General features: G+C 42.1%; 1 protein-coding gene across 4 annotated transcripts in view; it reads left to right on the top strand.

Moving 5' to 3' along the window:
* Window positions 1–21,187, top strand: part of PLAGL1 (PLAG1 like zinc finger 1) — a 55,190-nt gene that overhangs the window by 15,230 nt on the left and 18,773 nt on the right. For 2 of the 4 annotated variants that reach the window (XM_052645774.1, XM_052645777.1), the window contains exons 4-5: window positions 9,595–9,661; window positions 18,120–18,186. In XM_052645774.1, coding sequence (XP_052501734.1) covers window positions 18,170–18,186 — 17 coding nt within the window. In that variant the 5' untranslated portion in view covers window positions 9,595–9,661; window positions 18,120–18,169. Of the gene's footprint in view, window positions 1–9,594; window positions 9,662–18,096; window positions 18,187–21,187 lie in introns of all 4 variants that reach the window. The other 2 variants (XM_052645776.1, XM_052645775.1) reach the window with 2 other exon arrangements.

The raw sequence follows: 21,187 nt of genomic DNA, 5'->3' as shown, positions 1-21,187 counted from the left end.
TTTCATCAAAAGCAATGCAAACCAGACACTAGTGGAACAGTGTCTTTAATGAAAGAAAAAACTGTTAACTTAGAAAAATATATTAATTAGTGAAAATATTTTTCCAAAAAATAGTGAAATAAACATTTTCAGACATGCAAAAGCTTAATTATTAACTTTTAGACCTACACTACAAGAAATGTTAAAAGTCCTCAGGAAGAGGAAAATAATACCAAGTGGAAATAAAGAGCACCAGAAATGGTAACCACCTGTGAAAAGGTATAAGCCCTTTTTAATTTAAATGTTTTTAAAAAGATAATTATTTAAGTAAAAATAATAACAATGGAGTTGGGGTTTGTAAGATATATACCCCAAGTAGAAAACAAACCAATAAAGATGTGTAAGGCTTAAACAGCAGTATCAACCAGCTTGACCTAATTGATACTTATAGAAAACTATTTATATATATATATATAAATATATATTTGTATATATTTATAAATATAGATAACACTATATGGAGAAGGAATGGCAACCCACTCCAGTATTCTTGCCTGGAAAATTCCATGGAGAAGCCTGGTGGGCTATGGTTTGCAAAGAGTCAGACACAATTGAGCGACTAACACACACACACACACGACACTATATATATGTGTGTGTATATATATATGTATGTATGTATGTATGTATAACACTATCGAACCCAACAAAACCAGAATACATGTTCTTTTCTGGCACACCCAGGTCAGTTATTAAGATAGACCATATTCTGGGTAAGAAAACAAGTCAGTTAGTTTAAAAGGGTTGACATCATACCAAGAATGTTCTTGATCATAATGGAATTAAATTACAACAAATATATTTGGAAAAATATATTGTAACTGAATAACACGCTTCTAAATAACCCAGGGGCACATTCTAGGCCATATGGAACACCTTACATTTAAAAGAATGGCAGTCATACAAAATACATTCTCAAACAACAGGGGAATTAAAATAGAAATTAATAACAAAAAGATAGTGTGAAAATTCTCAAATATTTGGAAAATAACACACTTCAAATAATGCATGCATCAAAGAAGTCTCATGAAAAATTTAAAAATACTTTTTTAAACAAAAAGTAAAAATATAGTCTATAAAAATGTGTGAAAGTGTTAGTCAGTCACATTTGACTCTTTGTGACCCCATGGACTGTAGCCCACCAGGCTCCTCTGTCCTTGGAATTCTCCAGGCAAGAATACTGGAGTGGGTAGCTATTCCCTTCTCCAGGGGATCTTCCCAACCCAGGGATTGAACCTGTGTCACCTGCATTGCAGGTAGGTGCTTTATTGACTGAGCCACCAGGAACGTGTGGGATGGAGCTAAGATAATTCCTGGAAGGAAATTAGCATTAAATGTTTATGTTAGGAAAAAACCTGAAGTCAGTAACTGAAGTTTCTACCTTGTGAAACTAGAGAAGTGCAAATTAAACTTCAAGCATGCTGAAGAAAGTAAATAATAAAAATTAGGAAGTAAAAAAATAATGAAAATGGGAAAATGATAAAGAAAAATCAACAAAATGAAAAGTTTCTAAACATGATTAATAAAATGATAAACTTATAGCAAGGCTAACCAAGGAAAAAACATAAATTATCAGTATCAAAAAGGAAAGAGGAGCGCATGACTGCTGACCTCATGGATTTTACAGGGCTTATGAGAGAATACTACAAACAGCTTCTGCCCATAAATTTGAGAACTTAGATGAAATGGACCAATTCCTAGGAAGACACTAACTACCAGAATTCATGCAGGGAGAAATAGATGACCTGAACAGCCCTATATCTATTAAAGACATCAAATTAATAGTATACATTCAAAACACAATATCATCACCACCAACAAAAACTTTGCAAAAAGAAAACACCCAGGCCCAAATGGGCACACTGGTGAATTTTACCAAATAACCCACGTGACAGAAATGAAAAGAGTAATTGGGAAGTATTTTCAATCAAATAGAAACGAAATGTGTTTCCAAATAGGATGCACCTATAGCAGTGCTTAGAGGCAAACGTATAGCACTAGGTACTTATATAGGAAAGAACAGTATCAATGACTCAAGGTAAAGGGTTGTTAAAATTGTCTTCAAATATCTGAATGTCTTTTGTTTAAAAACATGTTTGTTTCATATGGTTGGAAAGACAGTTAAAGGTGGTTATAAAAAGGTAATTCTTAGCCCGTCATAGGAAAGAAATAGCTATCAAACTTTCACAGCTATGGACTCAGTTTCTTCGTGAGACACACTTCTGTAAACATTCTTATGAGTTCTTCCCAACTATTAATTTTTGAGATAAATGGCAGTGAAGGAAAAAAAAAATTCTCAGTGTTAGTAGGCTATAGATTAACAAACACATTTAAACTGATGTGTTATATAGTAGGTAATGCAATGAGCAGTAATTTTTAAAATCACAAAACTCTAGAATTAGAAGGAGCGTTAAGTGATGTTTAGTCAAACAAATGTAGCCTCAATTCCCTGCCGTTTAAAATATCAAAGCCTTGGATTAAAAAACAACAACAAAAAAGTGACTTCCCTGGTGGTCCGGTGGCTAAGACTCCATACTCCCAATGCAGGAAGCCTGGGTTCAATCACTGGTCAGGGAACTAGATCCCACATGCCTCAACTAAGAATTTGCATGCCTCAACTAAAAGATACTGCATGGCACAACTAAAACTCTGGGCAGCCAAATAAATAAATATTAAAATTAAGGGGGGGCCCATCTAAGTTTGCACATCAGCAAAAGCAGTGAAGGACAGTTGAATCACTAAATGACATATTTAGAATTCAGAGAAAAATCAAGGACAATCAGGAATATTCGAGACATGCTTACATACTTGGTAAAAGTTGGATAAACCCATCTCCTTTCCAAAGCCTCTTCTGGCTCTGTAGGAGTTATTGGCCTGTCTTTGTCTTCCCATAGTATTTTGTGTACTCTGCACTGTAGCATCCACATACCACCATCTATCAATTAAGGGTTACGATAAATGAGACGACGAGGAAAAAGTAAGATTTGCCGTTTATCACTGGCAGTCTTTTTCCATGCTTGGAAGTCAACCCATTTTCTCCTAATGATTAGTGTGAGGCTCAAATCTTTACTGAAGCACTAGCTATGTAAAGCAAATATTCCTCTTAGGTATTTTTCTCTTTGTGTGGCAATCATCTGTGAATTCCTGCCTATCACCAATACATTTCTACTTAAAATGGTTAAATGGCAAGAAATAAAACTTGCATTTTTCTATAAAATTTTACAGAAAAACCACATTGTTGCTTTATAGCAACCAGGCACTTGTTTCAGTTATTATTTTTTCAAGACAACTCAATTAGTCTCTCTATTTTGAATAGGTGCTTATCTTTTGTGACAGTTTGATCTTGGTTTTAAAATTACTTGTCCCCATAAAAATATAGACTTGAGGGCTAAATTTTTAGTGCTGGAGGGAATCATGTAATTTGGATGCTGAAAGTTAAATTTTGTGTCTTTGATTGAAAAATAAGTATCTTTTTCCCCGTTTTAACAAGTTTTATATTGGTTTGATTTTCCGCATCAGTGATAACAGCTACCATTACTGAGCATTTCTTATATGCTAATACTGCTCTAGGTGCTTTCTATAAGTTACTTACCTATAGAAAGGTCTTCTTAAAGTAGACACTTCAAAATATTGGTTAGTCAATAAATAGCTTAATTTATGTCCTACTAGCAGTTTGATCCTTTGCAAACCCTGTGAAAGAAGGTGTATGCGTGTGTGCTAAGTCACTTCAGTCACGTCCAACTCTTTGTGACACTATGAACTGTAGCCCGCCAGGCTCCCTGTCCATGGGATCCTCCAGGCAAGAATTCTGGAGTGGGTTGCCATTTCCTTCTCCCGGAATCTTCCCAACCCAGGGATCAAACCCGCATCTCTTACATCTTGTGCATTGCAGGCAGGTTCTTTACCACTGAGCCACCAGGGAAGCTTATGAAAGAAGGTACTATTCCTCTTTTACAGATGGGGAATTCAGCTTCTGGAAATAGTATTAATTGCTTAATTTACAAAACAACCAAAAGTTGACACTAAAACTTGAACCTGATAGCAGAGCCTATACTCTTAAACACTGCCTCCTTGAATGGGCACTACAATGCAATGAGCTTACAGATGGATGCTGAGGACTTATTTAATAAAATTACGAAGAATGTCAGTGAATAATTATATGCAGAGGTGGTAGCTAGGTGCAATGGGAATAGCATGGGATTTAGAAAAAGTATTTAAAGTTGTGACTCATCTACTTATTTGTTCTGTGACTTCGGCAAATCAATTTATTGCCTCTCTTGAGGCTGTTTTCCTCATACAAAAATAGAAATTCATAAAACCATCTATCTCAGTTGGTTATAGTGAAGAGCAAATTGATGTTTCTAAGTGCTTTGTAAATGCTTTTGAAAGGTATGTAAATGAATTGATGAGTGTATTTCATCATTTGCTGTAGCCTTCAAGTAGCAACTTTTCTGAGTGCTTTTAAAAAGTGATTTGATTTATAGAGACACAGGAGTTTCCAGAGCAGCTCTGTTGAACTAGAGTGATCTGTTATAAGATGAGATCTGTTATAGATTGCATTCTACAGATCTATTACAGAATAACTCATTAGACCAGCTTTCTTCGATGAGGTACATCGTTTTTGAGGAACGGTTATTTCACAATACTTTGTAAAGAAATTCTTCACAGATGTTTCTGCCTCCATTTTGGAAGAGAAGGGAGGCAGAGAGGCCAAAGTGAGTTAGCGCCAGAGTCAGCTTTGAGTTTCCAAGAATTCCACCACCTTTCATGCACAGTTAGGAGTTCTGTGTTTTCTTAAGTTTATATCTGTCCCAGTTTGAGAAAAGTCAAAAGTCTTTACTTTGAGGGCTGTTTATTACCCTACACAAAATGGCCTCTTTGGCAGTCAAATGAATAATCAGTGAAAGGGCCCCCCTCCCCCGCTTCCTTCCCGAAGCTCCGAAGATGGACACGTGGGAAGGTCGTGTTCTGTGTCAAGGAATGAGTTCTCCATACCTTTCATTCCAATCTTGTTTATTTTCTTTTTAGTTTAGGAATTTTGAAACTTAACCCATGTATTCCCTTGTTTACTCAGGGTTAGCGGCAGAAATGGAACAGACCACAATAAAAGGAACGCATTTTATTCCAGGCTTTCATGAATGTGGTAGCCAGTCAAGGCGGCCTTTCAGGATTCAGTGGGGACTTTGGAAATCTTTTAATTCTGTGTGTTCAGTGTAGGGAACCAGTCAGGATAATCCACTTTCTTTCCTAGTTCCTCCCTCTGGCTCTCCTCTCCCCCTCATTAACCTTCGTCACTCCCCACAAACACACGCACACCTCATTCACACACAGACCGTCAACTTAAGAGCTTGGATTACTAGTTTCCGTGATTACCCAGCTCCCATCAAAAAGCTAACTGTCCTATCTCTGTCTGGGTGTGTGTTTTGCAGACAAGAGTTTATGCACGCTGAGTCTCTCTTTAGGGCGTGTGGCCTCGGCCGGAGATAAAGGCCTGAGGGAAGCCCCAGGAATTACAGCTCTCAGTTCATCGTATGGGAGCAGTTTCCTGGGTGCGAATGAAGAAGGGCTGCGCGTGTGGCCGCCCTCCTGTCATCAGCAGCCCCATTACGCTTAGAATAGAGTGTCCCAGTAGATTGGGTACGGCGACACGAAAGAAATTGCAGATTAAGTGAGACCATTGCTTGTAGGATCGCAGGGTGGAGAAAGAAAGGGAGAGTGAGCGGGTGCAGTTTATTTATGGAATGTCGGGGGGCCATGGCAGCTCAGCGGGTCCTAGAGGCAGAGGACTTCCCTCCCTGCTTGTTTTCTCCCTCTGACCTTGGATGAACTAGCGAGCAGTATATTATGCCGGTTGATTGTGCTGGTTTGTCATGGTTAGCATTCTGGACTGTCACTGGAATGTAGGAAACGGATGAATTTGAATTGAACCATGAGGTGGTCTGCTGGGCCCTCTCCTTGTCTCGAGGAAACCTGTCGCTGTTTGTCTGGGCCTGGCGTAATGAAAGCAATGGAGGGAAAGAGAGGTGGGCCTTTGATCTCTTTGTTGCAGCTGCTCCCTGGGAACTCGCTGAAATCAATGCCCTGTTTTCCTGAAGGAATGAATGGCTCTGCCTAACTAGCTTTGTGAAGCCGTGGGGGAATTCACTGCCTCTGTTTATTGACAGCTGAAAAGGAGCACATGGGGTGGAATGGACCTTCATGTGAAAACCAGGCACAGGGAAAATTAGACCTCAATTTAACACAGAGGAATTTGGAAATTCACCCCAAAGGAGACGGTGGTTTCTCATGCTTACATTAGAATTACTCGAGTTTGGGGCTAGTGTGTAATGAACAATGGAGGTTCTGTCACAACTGTGTTATAAGTAGGAATATGATATGCATAATAAACGATGTTAAGTAGAAGTTGATTCAACACCCTCCTTGTTTTTTTAAACGCAGAAGTAGAGAAAGGCAGATGTTAGCCATGATATATAATCAGGTGGTTCTTTTATTTTTGCTTTCAGAAGAAGAGAAAAAAATTGATACTGAAAATAAGCATTGTTAATATGATATTACCAAGTTTCTAGAATGTGACTTTTATTCACTTACATTTTGAAACATCTTTGAACTTTGTATCTAAGCTTCATTCATGGGAACTATTCAAACTATCCATGCTGTTCTGGATTGTGTGTGTTGAGTGGGAATACAACAAATCATAGTTATTTTTAAAAATGTATATTCTTAGGATATTATAACCGGAAGTCTGTGTCAAACATAAATAAAACTCTAGACCAATTTAGCATTTGCTATGAGAACAGTTCATAAATCCTAAAATTACTGCCTTACTTTTGACAACACACTAAAGAAAAAGTCGAATTTATCGCAAGGAAACATCACCAGACCTTCTTTTATATCTCCCCTCACTGGCTTGATTTCCCAGGGAGAATTTATAGCTTCTTCCTTTGGCCCCCAGCCCTTTGCGCACACCTCTATTATAGTACTTAACACATTGCCCTGTAGCTCTTTGTTTAGGTGTATTCTTTTAGCTGGAAGTGAAGCAGCTGTGTCGTATTCATTTTTGTATCTCCAAGCCCAGCAAAGCTCTTGGCTCAGTGAATGCATGCTGAATGAATGGGGATTGATAGCTCCCCATACATTACTTTGAATGTAATTACTTATGCAGGCTTCAATGGCAAATACTACATTTTGGGAAAACCTGATTGATCTGTTGTTACCTGATTGGTGCTATAGCTTTTTAAAATCTTTCCTTTATGGAGAATTATTAAACAGTTTTTCAGCATGGCAAGTTGGTTGGGCAGTCCATCAGCCTGCGAACAGGAGGCATAGAAAGTGTACGGTGGTGTTCTTTTCAAATCCAAGCTCTCTCCTGTAATATTCTTTTTAAAAATTATGTCTCAACATAGTGTTTAGATATTTTCAGTAAGAAGATGAAAAAAATTTTAGAGTTTTGTAGACTTTCACGTGACCAGATTTAGTGATTGAGATGGACAGACTTCCATTCTACTTGATTTAATTCTATGGTGGAATGTTAAATAACGCAAAACAAAACCTTTGACAGTTTCTGTAACTAGCTTTACTACTACTGTATTTTATGAACCCCTTGACTCTCAGTGAAAAATGTAAAGGAAAGTTTGATCCTAGAGGACTAACTCCCGTGATTTCACAGGAGCCTAAGACCAGCCCAGTTCTGAATTATTCTCCAGTTAAACCCAACTGCTTTTTAAACCAGAGCTAAAAGTGGGAAATAGTTGTCAATATTCTTTGGGGAAAAAAATGACATCTTAAAATCATAATGGAAAACTTTAGAAAATGTTGGGGGGTGGTGGTAAAGTAAGCATACAAGTATAGGAACTGGCTCATATTTTATTCTCCATGTTATTTTTGTTTTATTTTTACTCCAAGATTATGTCCAAAGACATCTATTTGATTTTCTGTCTTGATTAAAAGTAGGAATGAGGTTTAAAAAACAATTTTACATATTGGAGAGTCGTGGGAGCGTCCTGTGTAGGGATAGGCACTTGCGTGGGCTGTACGAATGTGATCGAGTCAGCAGATTGTGTTTCTGCTGAGATTTTAGATTTCTTACGAAACAGGAACCTTACCGTGGCCTTGATCATTGATAGACTCTCGCCCCCAGAAGTATTAACTTGTAGATAAGAAAGCTGTAAGCCTCGGACTTAGGTTTTATAACTTGGCTGCTCTGTCCTCCCAGTTTCTGGAAGTAATTTCGTGTGACATCATACCTAAGTTGCTGGGGGAGGGGGGGGGATGGAGGGTGGAAGGAGAAGTGGGGAGTCAAACAACACTTTTGCGTTGGATATTTCAGCTTAAAAGCGACGAGGCATATCTTGTCCCCATTGATTGAATGACATGCGCGCCCCAGGGGGGTGACTGCAGTTAAAAGTTGTGTTCTTGCTGTGTTTATAGTACCAGTTAATGTCAACTGCATGATCCTTCATGAAAAGAGCCCTTTTCTTAGGCCTGAAGTCTGTTGTCATATACAGGAAGAAGAATGTCAAGTAATTTAATGAGAGTCAAGCCCTCAAAATAAGTTTGGGGATCGGCATATATGAAGTCTTCATGTTTTTGTGTGTGTCTGTCTCCATCAGCAAACTTCCTAGCAGAAAGATACCAGATCCTCCCTCTCAGATGGTTTTCATCCATCTAACAAACAAAGCAGACCTATTTGGGGCTTACCTAGTCATTGAAAGGAGACATCCTCCTTGTGGGTTAGGTTGAATGACAGGAAAGACAGGTACACTTATTGTCAACAAGTTCTGTCCTTCAGGCCTCTCCTCTGAGTAGTAACCTTGTCTTTGAAAAAAGAAAAAAAATGGAGTTCAGCAAAGGTTCCTTTTGGTCTTAGGTTTTTTTTGTTTGTTTGGCTGTTTGTTTTTTGCCTTTTAATGATCTTTCCTGGCTCTTTGACATTGTCTTCCCCTCTTGCCCCTTCAAGCCCTGCTCCGGTGGGTCCACACTCCCTTTTCCTAGAGGGTAGTGTTCTTAGTTGACCCTTTTACAAAAGGTTCTGATTATCATCTGATTGCTTCCTGAAGCTCTGAGATATTCTCACTTGAGTTAGGGTCTCTGGAAAAGAATTGCAAATATACCAGTACTGCTGGCTTCCTGGGTGCAGTGTTCAGCACTTCACTCACACCGACTCCTTTAATCCTCAAAAGGCCCTTGGGGTAGGTATGGTGATCGTCTCCATATTGCAGGTGAGAAGCCGAGGCAGGGAGCTGTTCCACAAGCGGTGAGAGGTTTCTAGTGGCTCCAGGTGACACCTGGGTCTGAACGTAGGCCTTCTGGTACCATGGCTGTGGCTCCTCACGTCACTGCGTTGCGTCTCTCAAATTAACAATTCTGTAAGAACTCAGATGCGTCTCTGGAAGGTTGGACTATGACATGATGGTATATGGACAGACAGGGCTTGATCGTGGCGTTCCTGAACTTGGGTCCTGAGTGTCAATGTCTCCTTATACAGTATTCAGTGTGGCTTCCTTCAGTGCCTTTCTTTGTTTAACCTTTTGATTTTTTTTTTCCCTCCTCTTCTAGGATTGCTCTCACATCTGGTGTGGCCTCTGTTTCAGGTCACATCTGAAACTCCTCTGGACCCTAAAAGGTAAGTGTTTCCCCACGGCACCCTCTGACTCCTGCCCAGGCTGCGTGCCATGGCCAGCGTGAGTCCTCCTACTTTAGAACACATGCCGCAGCCTTCTGCAGTAGAGGGCCTGAGGTCCTAGAGAATACTCGCTGTCTGGGATTTCTCTTTGGAGGAACTGTAGGCCTTGAAGGAAAAACAAGGGTTGGGGAATACAAAAGGCTGTTTTTCACTCTTTAGAAAAATCAAGAAAACACGCTAAGAACTGTCATTAATGTTTATTCATTCATGTAACTTTAGAAATAAGGGGCTTTATACAACTGACTTTTATTGATCATGACTTGTTTATTAGAAACTTGGGACCTCCCTCCCTGACATTTACAAAGATGTTTTCAAATGAAAACAGATTAATACTAGGGGAGCTGGTGGGGGGGCATTATTCTCCATTTAGAATCGTATTTAGAATGTTGCATACGTTACATCTCAGTCTCTAAATCATGCTCCAGCGTCGTAACATGAGGTGGTTTTTCAGTTTGCATGTATTCTGTCCAAATTTCCTAAAATTATGAAATAAGTATGCTGCTAAATCCAGTGGTGGTAACCTAAATTTGTGGGAACTCATGGTTGATGGGATCCTTGATATTTATCGGAAGTTTTTATTTTTTTTCCACCATACATGTGGAGATTATAATTTGTTTTAGACACCCATTTCAAAATAATGACACCTAGTTCGAGCCTTAAATTTCATATCCAACATTCTGGTGGTGGTTCTCCTGTAAAATGTATTACTTCTCTGTTTAAGCCCGTTGCCTTCTTCACCCTTAAGGAACCCTCCTGTTTGCAGCTCTGGTGCTAACAGTATTGCTTAACCATAACTGTTGGCCTCTCTCCACAGATTTTTTTACAAAACGTCCTTGACTGTAATCTGCCATATTTTTTTTATTCCAATCTTCTTTGTAAGTTTCCTTGTATCCCATTTTATACTTAAGGGGTTTTTTTGTCTTAAACTAGATAAACCACTTCCAATTTCATTTTACTCTTGGGACTGACTTCTAGAAAGGCTGCTCACAGCTGCTCCAGGTGAAAGGCCAAAGTCAAGAGAATATTAGATATATGTGTTTAAGTTCCTGTTCTCCAAATGGTTCTAATTGAAATTAGTCCACTTCCCCACCCACACATTCAAAAGAAAAATTCTAGCAAAATCTAAAGATGCCAGAATCACTTCTATATGTCATTTTGTAGCTTCGTGATATGTGTGAGACCAGTTCATGCAAGGTCCAGTTGTAATTGTTTTCTCCAGTAAATGTGACATTGCCATTAAAAGCCCAGCTAATAATATTATGCTGCTTAAGAATTTAGAAGTCTCTAGACTACATGACATACAGAACTTTGAAGCAGGCAAGAAATAATTAGAAATTTCTTTTATAAGAACATGTTAGAAAAGAATTCTGTCATGGTGGTCCAAATCAAAGAAAGATTATTGAACTGAATTAAAAACTTACATTCTTGCTGTTAGACGTATCCTGACACAGATTATTAATATTTCCTGATTGTGAGCGTATCCAGTGTGTAAAAGCACTCTTGATACTTATGAACAGGCCACAACTCCTTTGTATATAAACTTCAGACTCTGCCCCACTGTGCCTCTGTGTGTACATCTGTAACGCATCATCCCGTAACAGCTCTGCCAGGTAGAGGGATGTCAGCAGAAAGAGAAGTTAGGGAACTTGCCTGAGGTTACATACCTGGCAAGTAGCAGAGCCAGTGTTTGGACCCAGAGCCGTCTGATTCCATAGCCGGTCCTCTCTGCACCCACCAATCCGTTCCTAGACTGTGTCCAGCAGAATACTATCATGTGGTTAATGTTTTTTAACTAACTGTAGGAACCACAACCTGTATTAGGTAGAGTATACTTTTAGTAAAAGAATAAAGGAGAGTAAAACTCGTTATCATACACCACTTTTAGGTAAGGAAAGTTGCTATCTAAGAAATATTATTAACTTTTTTTTCCCACTTTCTTGACTCCCCAAAAAGAAAGTAGTCAAGGCCTGAGGGGAGCTGAGGGCAGGGGCATAATATAGGAGAGTATTAAATATTATTGTTACAACAAATAAATAAAGCACATTTCTCTATCGGTGTGTTTAAAATAGCGCTAGCAGTTATGCATGTTTATACTATTACAAACTGTACTTTATTTGGGGAATAACTTAATTGATCTATTATGTGGCATTACCAAGGTAATTTTTTCCTTTTTGTTTGAGCACAGGAATTGAAAGTGATTCATAAAAACACACACACTTACAACCAGCATGTAAATTAGAGCCACATTAGGGTGATCATCATCTTTTGTTGTTTTCCTAAAATGGTTCCAGTTTGCCCTGTATATTCAACTTAAAGTATGCAAAAGTGTTGCAAGTTCCAACTCAGGAGAGATTTAGAGCTCCCTGTGAACACTCAGTTTTACAGAGAAGCTTCAGTGTTCAATTACTGCAGTTAGACTTTTTGTGTGCACTTTTTTTTTTAACAAAATTGTTGGCTGTGTTTCTTCCCAAGGAATTACTGTTTTACTGATTTGAATGTATAGAATGGATACGTGCAGAAGCTACTCTGTCCGTCTGCTGTCTGAGGTCTCTTTCTATAACTCGAGCCTGAGTGTATTGCTGTCCTGATTAAAAACTTGCAGTGCATCAGTCAGGACTCTTGGTTGCAACTGACAGAAATTAATGGGACCCCTGAACAATTCCAAATGGCCAAGTGACGGGACCGTATTTGCATGTTAGAAGACTTGCTCTGACAGCAGCATCGTGACCAGAATGAAGGGTGAAGGGGCGCCAGTCTGAGAACAGAAAGACTGAGGAGTCCGTAGGGATCTCGGTCTCCAGTACATAGAAATGTCCCTTTACGTATGAGCTCTTTATTTGCCAGGCTGGTAGTCGTTTGAAGGCAGCCACATGAAAACTGAGTTTTGGCCAGTAGAGTGGGCTGGGCCCCCATTCTGCTGCATACCCTCATCCCCACTCAGTTTTGGGGTGCCACCGATTGGAAAGTGGGTGGTGAGGGTTTGGGGCTGGGCCTGTGTTTGTTGACTGCCCCCTCCAATCTTCCCTCACCACCCCCCCCCCCTTCCAGTGTGAGAAGGGAAGCAAGGTCAACAGAGGCCAGACCCTTGTGAGAGCCGAGTAGCCCCGTGCTCTGTTTTTCCAAACGTCTATCTGCTTGCTCAACCCACCCCGACTTCCAAGCTCCCCATTTGTGGGTTCTCTTCTTGCGTACCATTTAATAGAAAATACTCATTTTCCTACTAACCAAAGCAGAGAGTGGGGACTGGCTTAGCCGTCCAGCCTGTGTGATGGGGCACATGCTCCCCAGATGGCTCCTTCTGTCTGAGGTCTGTCTGCCCTCTGGACGTGCCCCTCATGCCAGGCAGACTTAGTGGGTGCTTGTGCACCAGGAAGATGGGGTCCCCTGTTTGGTGATCCTTGTACATCTGACATGCAGCCAACCAGAGCTCCCTGTTCTAAATGTTCTAATCTCAGCATCCTGGCTGATACATCTCAGCTTATCTAGAATCCTCTCTGGTTTTCATCAGGGACTTTATGAGCCTCCTCCGAAGTCTCAGATGTTCTGCCACAGGATTTAAGTAGAATTTGTTCTGAGGACGTGACTGACCTCGAGGTCCAAACCCCTGTAGACATTTGGTGCCACAAGGACCTACGATTACTGCAGTGTCTTTGAATCAACAGATTAGTCACATTTATGTGGTTTCTCCTCTCTGACACCTCAGTTCCCAGCACACTTTCACTTCCATCTTCTGGGAACCAACATCCCACTCTGTACCAGTGGGCTGGTCTAGTGGGGGCATGTCCAGGCTCGGAAGCAGGGTTGTCCTGGGCCTCAAGGAGTCTAGCAGCATCAGCCTCTCACTTCCTAATCCCTAGTAGACTTATGTTTTCTCCTTTGGTTTTAAGCAATTCAGAGTTTAAGATAAAGGCCTTAAAGATAACTTTCTCTGCCTCTCCCTCTCTAGGTATTTGCATAGGGAATCAGAGGCATTAATCTTGTGAGTAAACTCCTAACATCTGCCCTTGTTTCCTTCCTTCCTTCTCTATCAGCCCCGGGACCAAAGCACAGACCCCAGAGCCTCTGCAGAGTCCCTTCGCCTCTGCAGCAGAGGGGTAGCATTTTTTTGAGAAATAACCTGGCTCAGCGTTGTAGCAGTGGAAACTAGTCTGTAGCACAGATGCGCATGACCCTGAGGGCGTTGCCCTGTAGGCGCCCTCATAAGTCTGACTCTCACTCCCCTCCCGTGTCAAGCATGCGGAAAGTGCACTCCCTTTTGTGTTCATCATTCCGTCAACCTAGAGAGAAATTTCATTGCAGTCGTTCTGGTGTCTCCCTTTCTTCCATGGCATGTGTCCTAGAGCCTGAAGGTTTCCGTGGCCCCTGGTGGGTGAGGGCTGACCTTTGGTGTATGCTGAGAGTAGCTTTTGAAGCCCTACGCTCTTGCCCCAGGCCTGGGCTCCCTGAGCACAGCCACCACTGTCCTCTAGAAGGTTCTGTCCTGCCTTGGGGACAGAGCTGTGTAAGGCCCGCCCCACCCCCCACCCCCACCCCCACCCCGCCGCCCCTTCCTTTAGGGGAGAGTATCTTTTTCTCACCCTCTTAACCTCCTCCCAACTCTGAAGCTGGGCAGAACCTCCTCACTGGGTTTAGACATTAAGAAGGATAGACTGCTTCTGTCGTCATCTGGGCTGAAACACAAGCAATTACAAAGCCTGCACCTGTTTTAAATGAGCTAGACAGGAGAACTGTTGGGAGGACAAACAAAGTGAAATTCCAGAGTTGTCCTGCTGCACTGGTTTGGACTGTGTCATGAAGGCAAAACACCACCCAAACACTGGTAACTATGGAAATGAAGAGAAGGAAACACATCTGAGAGACAGTAAGCCTGAAGACTGTGAAGCTTAGTCGGTGAGAAAAATCTAGAATGCCTCCAGGGTTTCTGACTTGGGAGCAGCCAGAAAGCAACATGGTGAAGAGAGTGACCTGTTACTAACATAGACTCTCAAAGCCCACGCTTGGGATGCAAAGCCCAGCTCAGCTGCTCACTGACTGTGCCACCATAGGCCGACTGACATGGCTCCTCAGCCTCAGTTTCCCCAGAAGTAAGGTGGGGTTAATGCGCCCTACTCATTTGGCTATTTGGAGCATTAAGGAAAGCCGTGAAAAAAAATGGCCATGACCTGGTGAGCATCCACTAAATGTTGGCTCTTATTACGTAGCAGTGCCAGTAGCTAAAATGGTGATGCTGGAGGGTGAGCCGTGTGGAGCCCCTGCTTCAGGACAGGGGGCCTTCAGGGCCACTGACAGTATCTAAGCTGAGAGTTGCAGGAGGAAGTTACATGGATTCGTCTGAAATGTGAAAGAAATTGATGGCTGAAGGCAGTAGTAGATAGATTGATAGTTGAAGAAGATAGATAGTAGATGGTTCAGGACTGAAGACCCCGAGAAGTAGCTGAAACCTTGGGCTGTGACTGAAGCCCCCCAGGGATTGTGTCAGAAGGTAGGGGGCCAGGTGCCAGGCTCACGGATCTGTTCACACTCCCAGTTACTCTTTCACAGCATGGGCCTCGGGGGTCATCTTCAGAACGACTTGGTTGTTCTGAGATGAATACAAATATCCAGTTTACGGCCTCCACTCCAGAGGTATAATCTCAGTTGCAGTGATCAGCTCACTGAAGTAGGATTTACTTATCTAAAATCTACCAAATTTTAAGGTGGGCTTAATTCCTGATGGAAAGGTGGGCTCCTTTCCATCAGGAATTATAGCCCTTGGGTGGAGGGGAGCGGGGAAGAACTTATCTGAGAGGCTTTTTCGAAAACAGGGCTTGCACATCCTCCACCCAGAGGACTCTTTCGCTGAAAGCCGGGACAGGCCTCCCAGTGTCAGGGCTTGCCCGGCTCTTTCCCACTCAAATCATTTGGGGCGGGGGGGGGGGGGGGGGGGGGAGTCAGTTTGAAGAATTTACTTAAGTGAAATCGGGAGTAGCTTGAAGTGAATGAGCTGAAACTGGAGGGAAATCCCTTTGTTCAATTCGGGTTTCAGTGAATGCTCAGCAGGCAGCTAAACCAGTTCATTAACAGAGAAGAAGCCGTGTTTCTCAAACGCAGCCCTCAGCAGCTAATGCCTAGAAAAACAGACTGTGACAGCCAAAAATGCATTCTAGAAATCCGAACGCTCTAGATTCAGGAAACTTTAGTTTTTGTCATCGCTGAATAAACAAATCACTTCCCCCTGAATATCTCCCCTTTATTTAAGACCATTCACCATACATGATCTGTTTACTGTGCATCCATCCCATTTTCTAGAAAAATGTGATTTTTCCTGCTTCTCCGGAGCTCAGAAATGAGTATAGTTAGAAATATTTTACGTTACAGGTTCATTAAAAAACTGTATTCTTTTTATTTTAAATAGAACCCACCTATTAGAAGCTTTTTCTCTGACTTTTGAAATCTAAAATTCAGATCTGAAAACCAGCCTGCAAGTGGCGTACTGTCAAATGTGTCCGTGTTATTTTTCCTGTCTCCGCTGTGCTTTATTAAATTGTTGTAGACTGCACATGGTTTTTCCCCGGGGCCAAGCATGCTTTTGGGTTCTCTGTTGCATTGTTAACTATTTAAGCATTAGACCCGGGCTGAGATGGCAGGGGGGAAAGGCCGAGGGACTTGATCTCCTCCCTGCCAGAGTTCTCCGCTTTCACTGGTGCTGCTTACATTGAACAGCTTAAGAATAAGCTCCTGTGTGAGCCCTCGGAGGCTGAGGGGCATTGTTGAATTCAGAAAGGAATCGCTTTCTTTTAGTGATAATTTGAATATTTTGACAATGCAGCTAAGCTACTCCGCTGCCTGGTTTGCGTACTTCGTGTCATGTGTGCCCTTTCTAGTGAAGCCGAAGAGAGCCCCTGCCTCTCTGAATTCATAAATTGGCATTGTCCATGGGTGAGATGGGTAGGAGCAAAGGAGGAATCATCCAGAAGAATTCTGCTCTCTTGCTTTCATGTTTTTCTCAAGCTCTTAAAATAATTAATATAGGCCTTTGGAGACCACCCAATTAAACCACCGCAATAAATGCTGAGCATTTTGAGATGAGAGATGGACCATGAAGATGATTTGTGACATGTTTATACATGCAAAGCAAGGAATACATTTAAAACAAATACTCTGGATGATTCAGAGAACCTACTCGCCTCCAGCTTTTTCCCTAAATTGTGGTGGCTTATTTTTAGACTTTTGTTGTCTGAAAATGGCCCTAACTTTTCCATTTGTAACTTACAAGGAGGTTACTCATAATAAATGGACATTGCCTTTTTTATCAAATTAAGAAAACGGGCAACCCAGTGAATAAATCCCTTAGGTGAGATATAATTGGCTGTTACGTAATAGATTTACCCTTGTACTGGTAAAGAAAATCCCGGAAAGCTTTGCCTCTAAGAGTATCAACTGGCTGGAATAGCCTTAGCGGGAAGAAGCTGACTTTTATAATTAATTGGTGAACAGAGATACCTATTTCCCAGTGCTCATCAGGGATCGTGGTGTGAAGCTGGCTGTAGACTTTTTCTGGAGACGTCACGAAAACCTAAGTTCCCAGGGCCCTGGTGCTGCTGTCAGTTTGTATTTAGTTTGTGCTGTGGCCTGGGAATGTGCATTTCCAAAAGATTGCTCTGGTAATTGTAACATAGTCGGGTTTGGTAACCACTGAATCACGTATGCAAATTGCAGACTTCAGCCTTTTCACCCTGCACATTTGATAAATCTGTATGAAGATAGGAAGCTTTTTATATGAAGCTTTTGTTGAAAATGAGTACCTATTGGTTGTTGCTGATTTTTTTTCAATTCATAATTTGCTTTAGGCTCTGTTATTGCATGGATTTGCATACCTGTTTTATGGTATTCTAATACTGTTGGTTTTAAAAAAATGCCATTTCCTCTGAGTGCTCTTTTGAATATTTTATGTAAGCAATTTCATGTGTTTTTCTCTACTTGTAGAAACCAGGGAGAAACATCAGGGTTTTTCTAATTCACTTACAAGTAGGACAAAGATTATAATATAAATACTTAAAGATCTTCTTGGGCAAGATTATATGAGATATTGAAAATCTTTTACGTTACAATATTATGAACTTTAGCACCCCTTTTAAATATATCAGATTTTACCATGTGGTATATCTGCGACATTTTAAAATTAAGGGTGGTGGGTCTATTGAAGTTTTATACCCTAGGATTTTAAAACTTGAAATTGATCTATCATCTATTAAAATACCTAAAAAGCACTAGAAAATGTCCTCTGTACATTCACAGTTGTGTGTGTGCGCGCATGTGTGCTTTTGAAGTAAGCAAGCTCAAGTTGCCTCATGGCGGTGGGGCGGGGGGTGTTTTTCTCGCTTCACTCACTGAAGGTGTGCGAGATCTCTTCTTACAGGTTTGAGGCCTCAAACCTTCTGAGAGGACTCCCTGACTGTCTTGGAGCTGATGTTTCCTGTCACCGAGTAAGTACACAAGCCATGATTGCTTTTAAAAATTATTTCTATCTGAACATGTGTATTAGCAACTGCTTGGAAGCACATAGTCAAATAAGTCAAGGATGTGCAGGAGGTTCAAGGGACTTCAAAAAGGCTAAATATCTTTCCCCTCAAACTGTGAAGTACCTTAGAATGGAATTGTTTTAACCTTTTCTTTTTAAACAGCATTAGGATTCTCTGTGTTTCAGGGAATCAGATCCTGCAATTAGCAACTTCTCATATCCTCTGCTGTCCCCTACCCACAGCCCTGATAATACCTGCAAATCTCTGGAATTTTCTGCTGTCAACCAGTCAGTTCAAAAGCTTTAAAGCTGCCCTATCTCCACTCCCAACTTGTGTACATAAGAAGAGGTGTAAAGGTTGCCTCCCATCTGTGGAAGATGTTGACTGATAAGCCTAAGGAAGATGCTAGTCACGTACAAGTTGCCCTAGGGACTCCAGCTTCCTAGGCTTTGTTGGGAAATACTGCTGTAAAAGCTACTGCCAGAGTCAGAGGCTGTGTAGACAGCTTAGCCGGGGGCAATGGCAAGGTGGAAGTGGGGAATGTTCCGCTCAGCTCAAAACACCCAGGTTAGGCCTCTGGTCACCCGTTGTCAGCAGTCATGACATGAAGGGAAGTTAACCCTGTGCATTGGGTGCTTTGCTTGGTATAGTACATCCCCTGTCGTATCTTTTTCTTAGTACCTATGCACAAAGAACTTTAGTCTCTGGACCTCAGTTTCCTCACCTATTAAGTGGGGATAAAGATGCCTTTCTAGCCTATCTCACAGATGGACATTAGTAGACAAAGGAGCATAAGAGGACTTTGAATTCAACTGAAATCTAATATTGTTTTACTTAAAGTTATTTTGGTTCTGTTTGAAGTAGAATTGTCTTACTAAATAATATTTTGATTTATTGGCCGAGAAATTGAAATCCATCCCAACAGTGGCTAACATATCTACTAGGAACTGAGAAAGGCAGTTCTAATTAGTTGGTGGGGGGAGGGCGGGAAGGCGAGATCTTGCCATTTTATCTTCTGGTCATGGTGCAATAGACTATATGATAACCAGCTAGATCCTGGAATATGACTGCCAAGTATTGGGTGGTGAGTCCATGAGCTGAAGACAGAGGTGGCGAACAGCCTAGGCCCTGTGCTGCAGCTGAGTGGGACAAAGCCCAGGCAGCCTGGATGGGGCAGTTCACTCGGCAGGCAGGGAGGGAAGTGAGGCATCACTCTAGGCTACTGGGAAGGAGCAGCAAGCATGTGGCGGGAAATTGGGCCTTATTGTAAGGAAGGTGCCTGGCCCCCGGGGCGACAGGAGCACAAACCAGCACATTGAAGCCCCTCCCGGGATGGGCTGGGGATGGACCACACATGTGGATTGCCAGGACAGCTACTTAGAGAGGTTCACATTCCTCCCCATTGAACCAGCTATGATTGTAATGGTTTGTTAAACAAACAAAGGACCTAAAGCTGTGAATGGGGGAGAGAAAAGACTTAAGGTGAAAAGGAGAGGAGGCCCTGTTTGTTAGTGTTCCACTCTTTTTAAGCTTTCTCCCCCATTTCCTCAACATTCCTTTCTCCCTTTCAGAGAAGGCAGTGCGGTAACTTGCAAAAGTTACCGCCTTGGGTCTCCAACCCCGTTTCCTTTTAAATTGGAAATGGGAGGAAATGTCTATCCCCTTACAAAGACAAAATGAGAAACCGGGGTCGTCTTAAAGGAATAGGGATACATATTTTTATATTTCTAACCAAGTGTTTCTGGGTGAACAATCGCCTTGGCATCCTTTGAATTTATGGGATGTGCTGTGGCAGGCAAAGAGAAAGTTCTCACTCAAGCACTGGGTAGTAACTCTGTCCCATAAATAAGGCAGGTGGCCCCAGAGGTGGGCAGCCCTCTGCTCCTGGAGGGAGGGGAGTGAGCGTTGGCGTGGGTGCAGCAGGTTCACTTTTTTATCCCTTGACTGTGTACACAATTTATGGTCAGGTGAGTTCTGGATGTTCCTCCGCTGAAAATGTTTGGCGGGCGGGGAAGCTGTAAATTGTCTTTTAAAACTGCCGGTTACGTTTGTGTCCCTTCAGTTAATCAGATTAGGTCTCAGGACTTCCTTGTGGGGAAGAAAAAGGAACCATTTAGGTTTTGCGAACAGTACTGTTCCGTGTGCTATACATCATCCCTAAGGGAGGAGGCCGTCATCACTGTTCACTTTTTTGGGCACAGCAGTCTGTCCGTGCAACATCTTTCCTTTCTCTGGCTCCCGGGCGCCTCTGCCTGGCGCACCAGCCCCGGCCCCGCCCCGCAGCGTGTTCCGGGCATGCCTCCTTTATAGGCCCGGCTCCAGCTCTTCCTGCGCTCACACCTGCCTTCCAGCCAAACTAAACCGCGGGATCCACACTGCCCTGTCTTGCTTCAGGCTCCTCTGCTTTCACAGGGTCTTCCCTCGGCCTGAAATAGACCTTCTCCCTTTTCTCCACCTGGCTTGCTCTAAACCCAGCGTAGGTAGTCAAAATTATGAAAACTTAGAAAGTACAGATTTTCAGAGAGAAACAACAGAGTCCTCTCTAATTTGGCCCCCAGCAGCCCTTTGCTGACACATTGTTTTCTGTACTTTCAGCCCTTTTTTACTTTAGAGACTGTTGTTTTAGGACAACACCGTCCACTCAAGTCTGGAGCATACTTTCCTGATTACACTTTGTAATTTTCAAGGTTCCGTCCAGAGATTTGAACTCCGGAATCTGGCTTCCCATCGCCCCTGTGACTCCTGCGCTTTCCTTGTTTCTTTTCTCAGCGTGAGCCTTTGCCCTCACACACTTCGTGGGAAGGAGTTGGGCTTTTCTCTTCCCTAGAATAGGCACCGTGTTAGGACCATAGACCCGGCCGGTAATTAGGTACGTTGGGTTCCTCGGCGGCCTACTCTTAGAGTCCTAGGAAAGATCGCCACTGTCAGCTGTAGAAACACACCCCAAAGGGCGGCAAGGGGGATA

Source organism: Budorcas taxicolor, chromosome 9 (genome assembly GCF_023091745.1).
Source record: "Budorcas taxicolor isolate Tak-1 chromosome 9, Takin1.1, whole genome shotgun sequence".
Classification (NCBI taxonomy): Eukaryota; Metazoa; Chordata; class Mammalia; order Artiodactyla; family Bovidae; genus Budorcas; species Budorcas taxicolor.
This window is presented reverse-complemented; position numbering and strand designations above follow the sequence as displayed.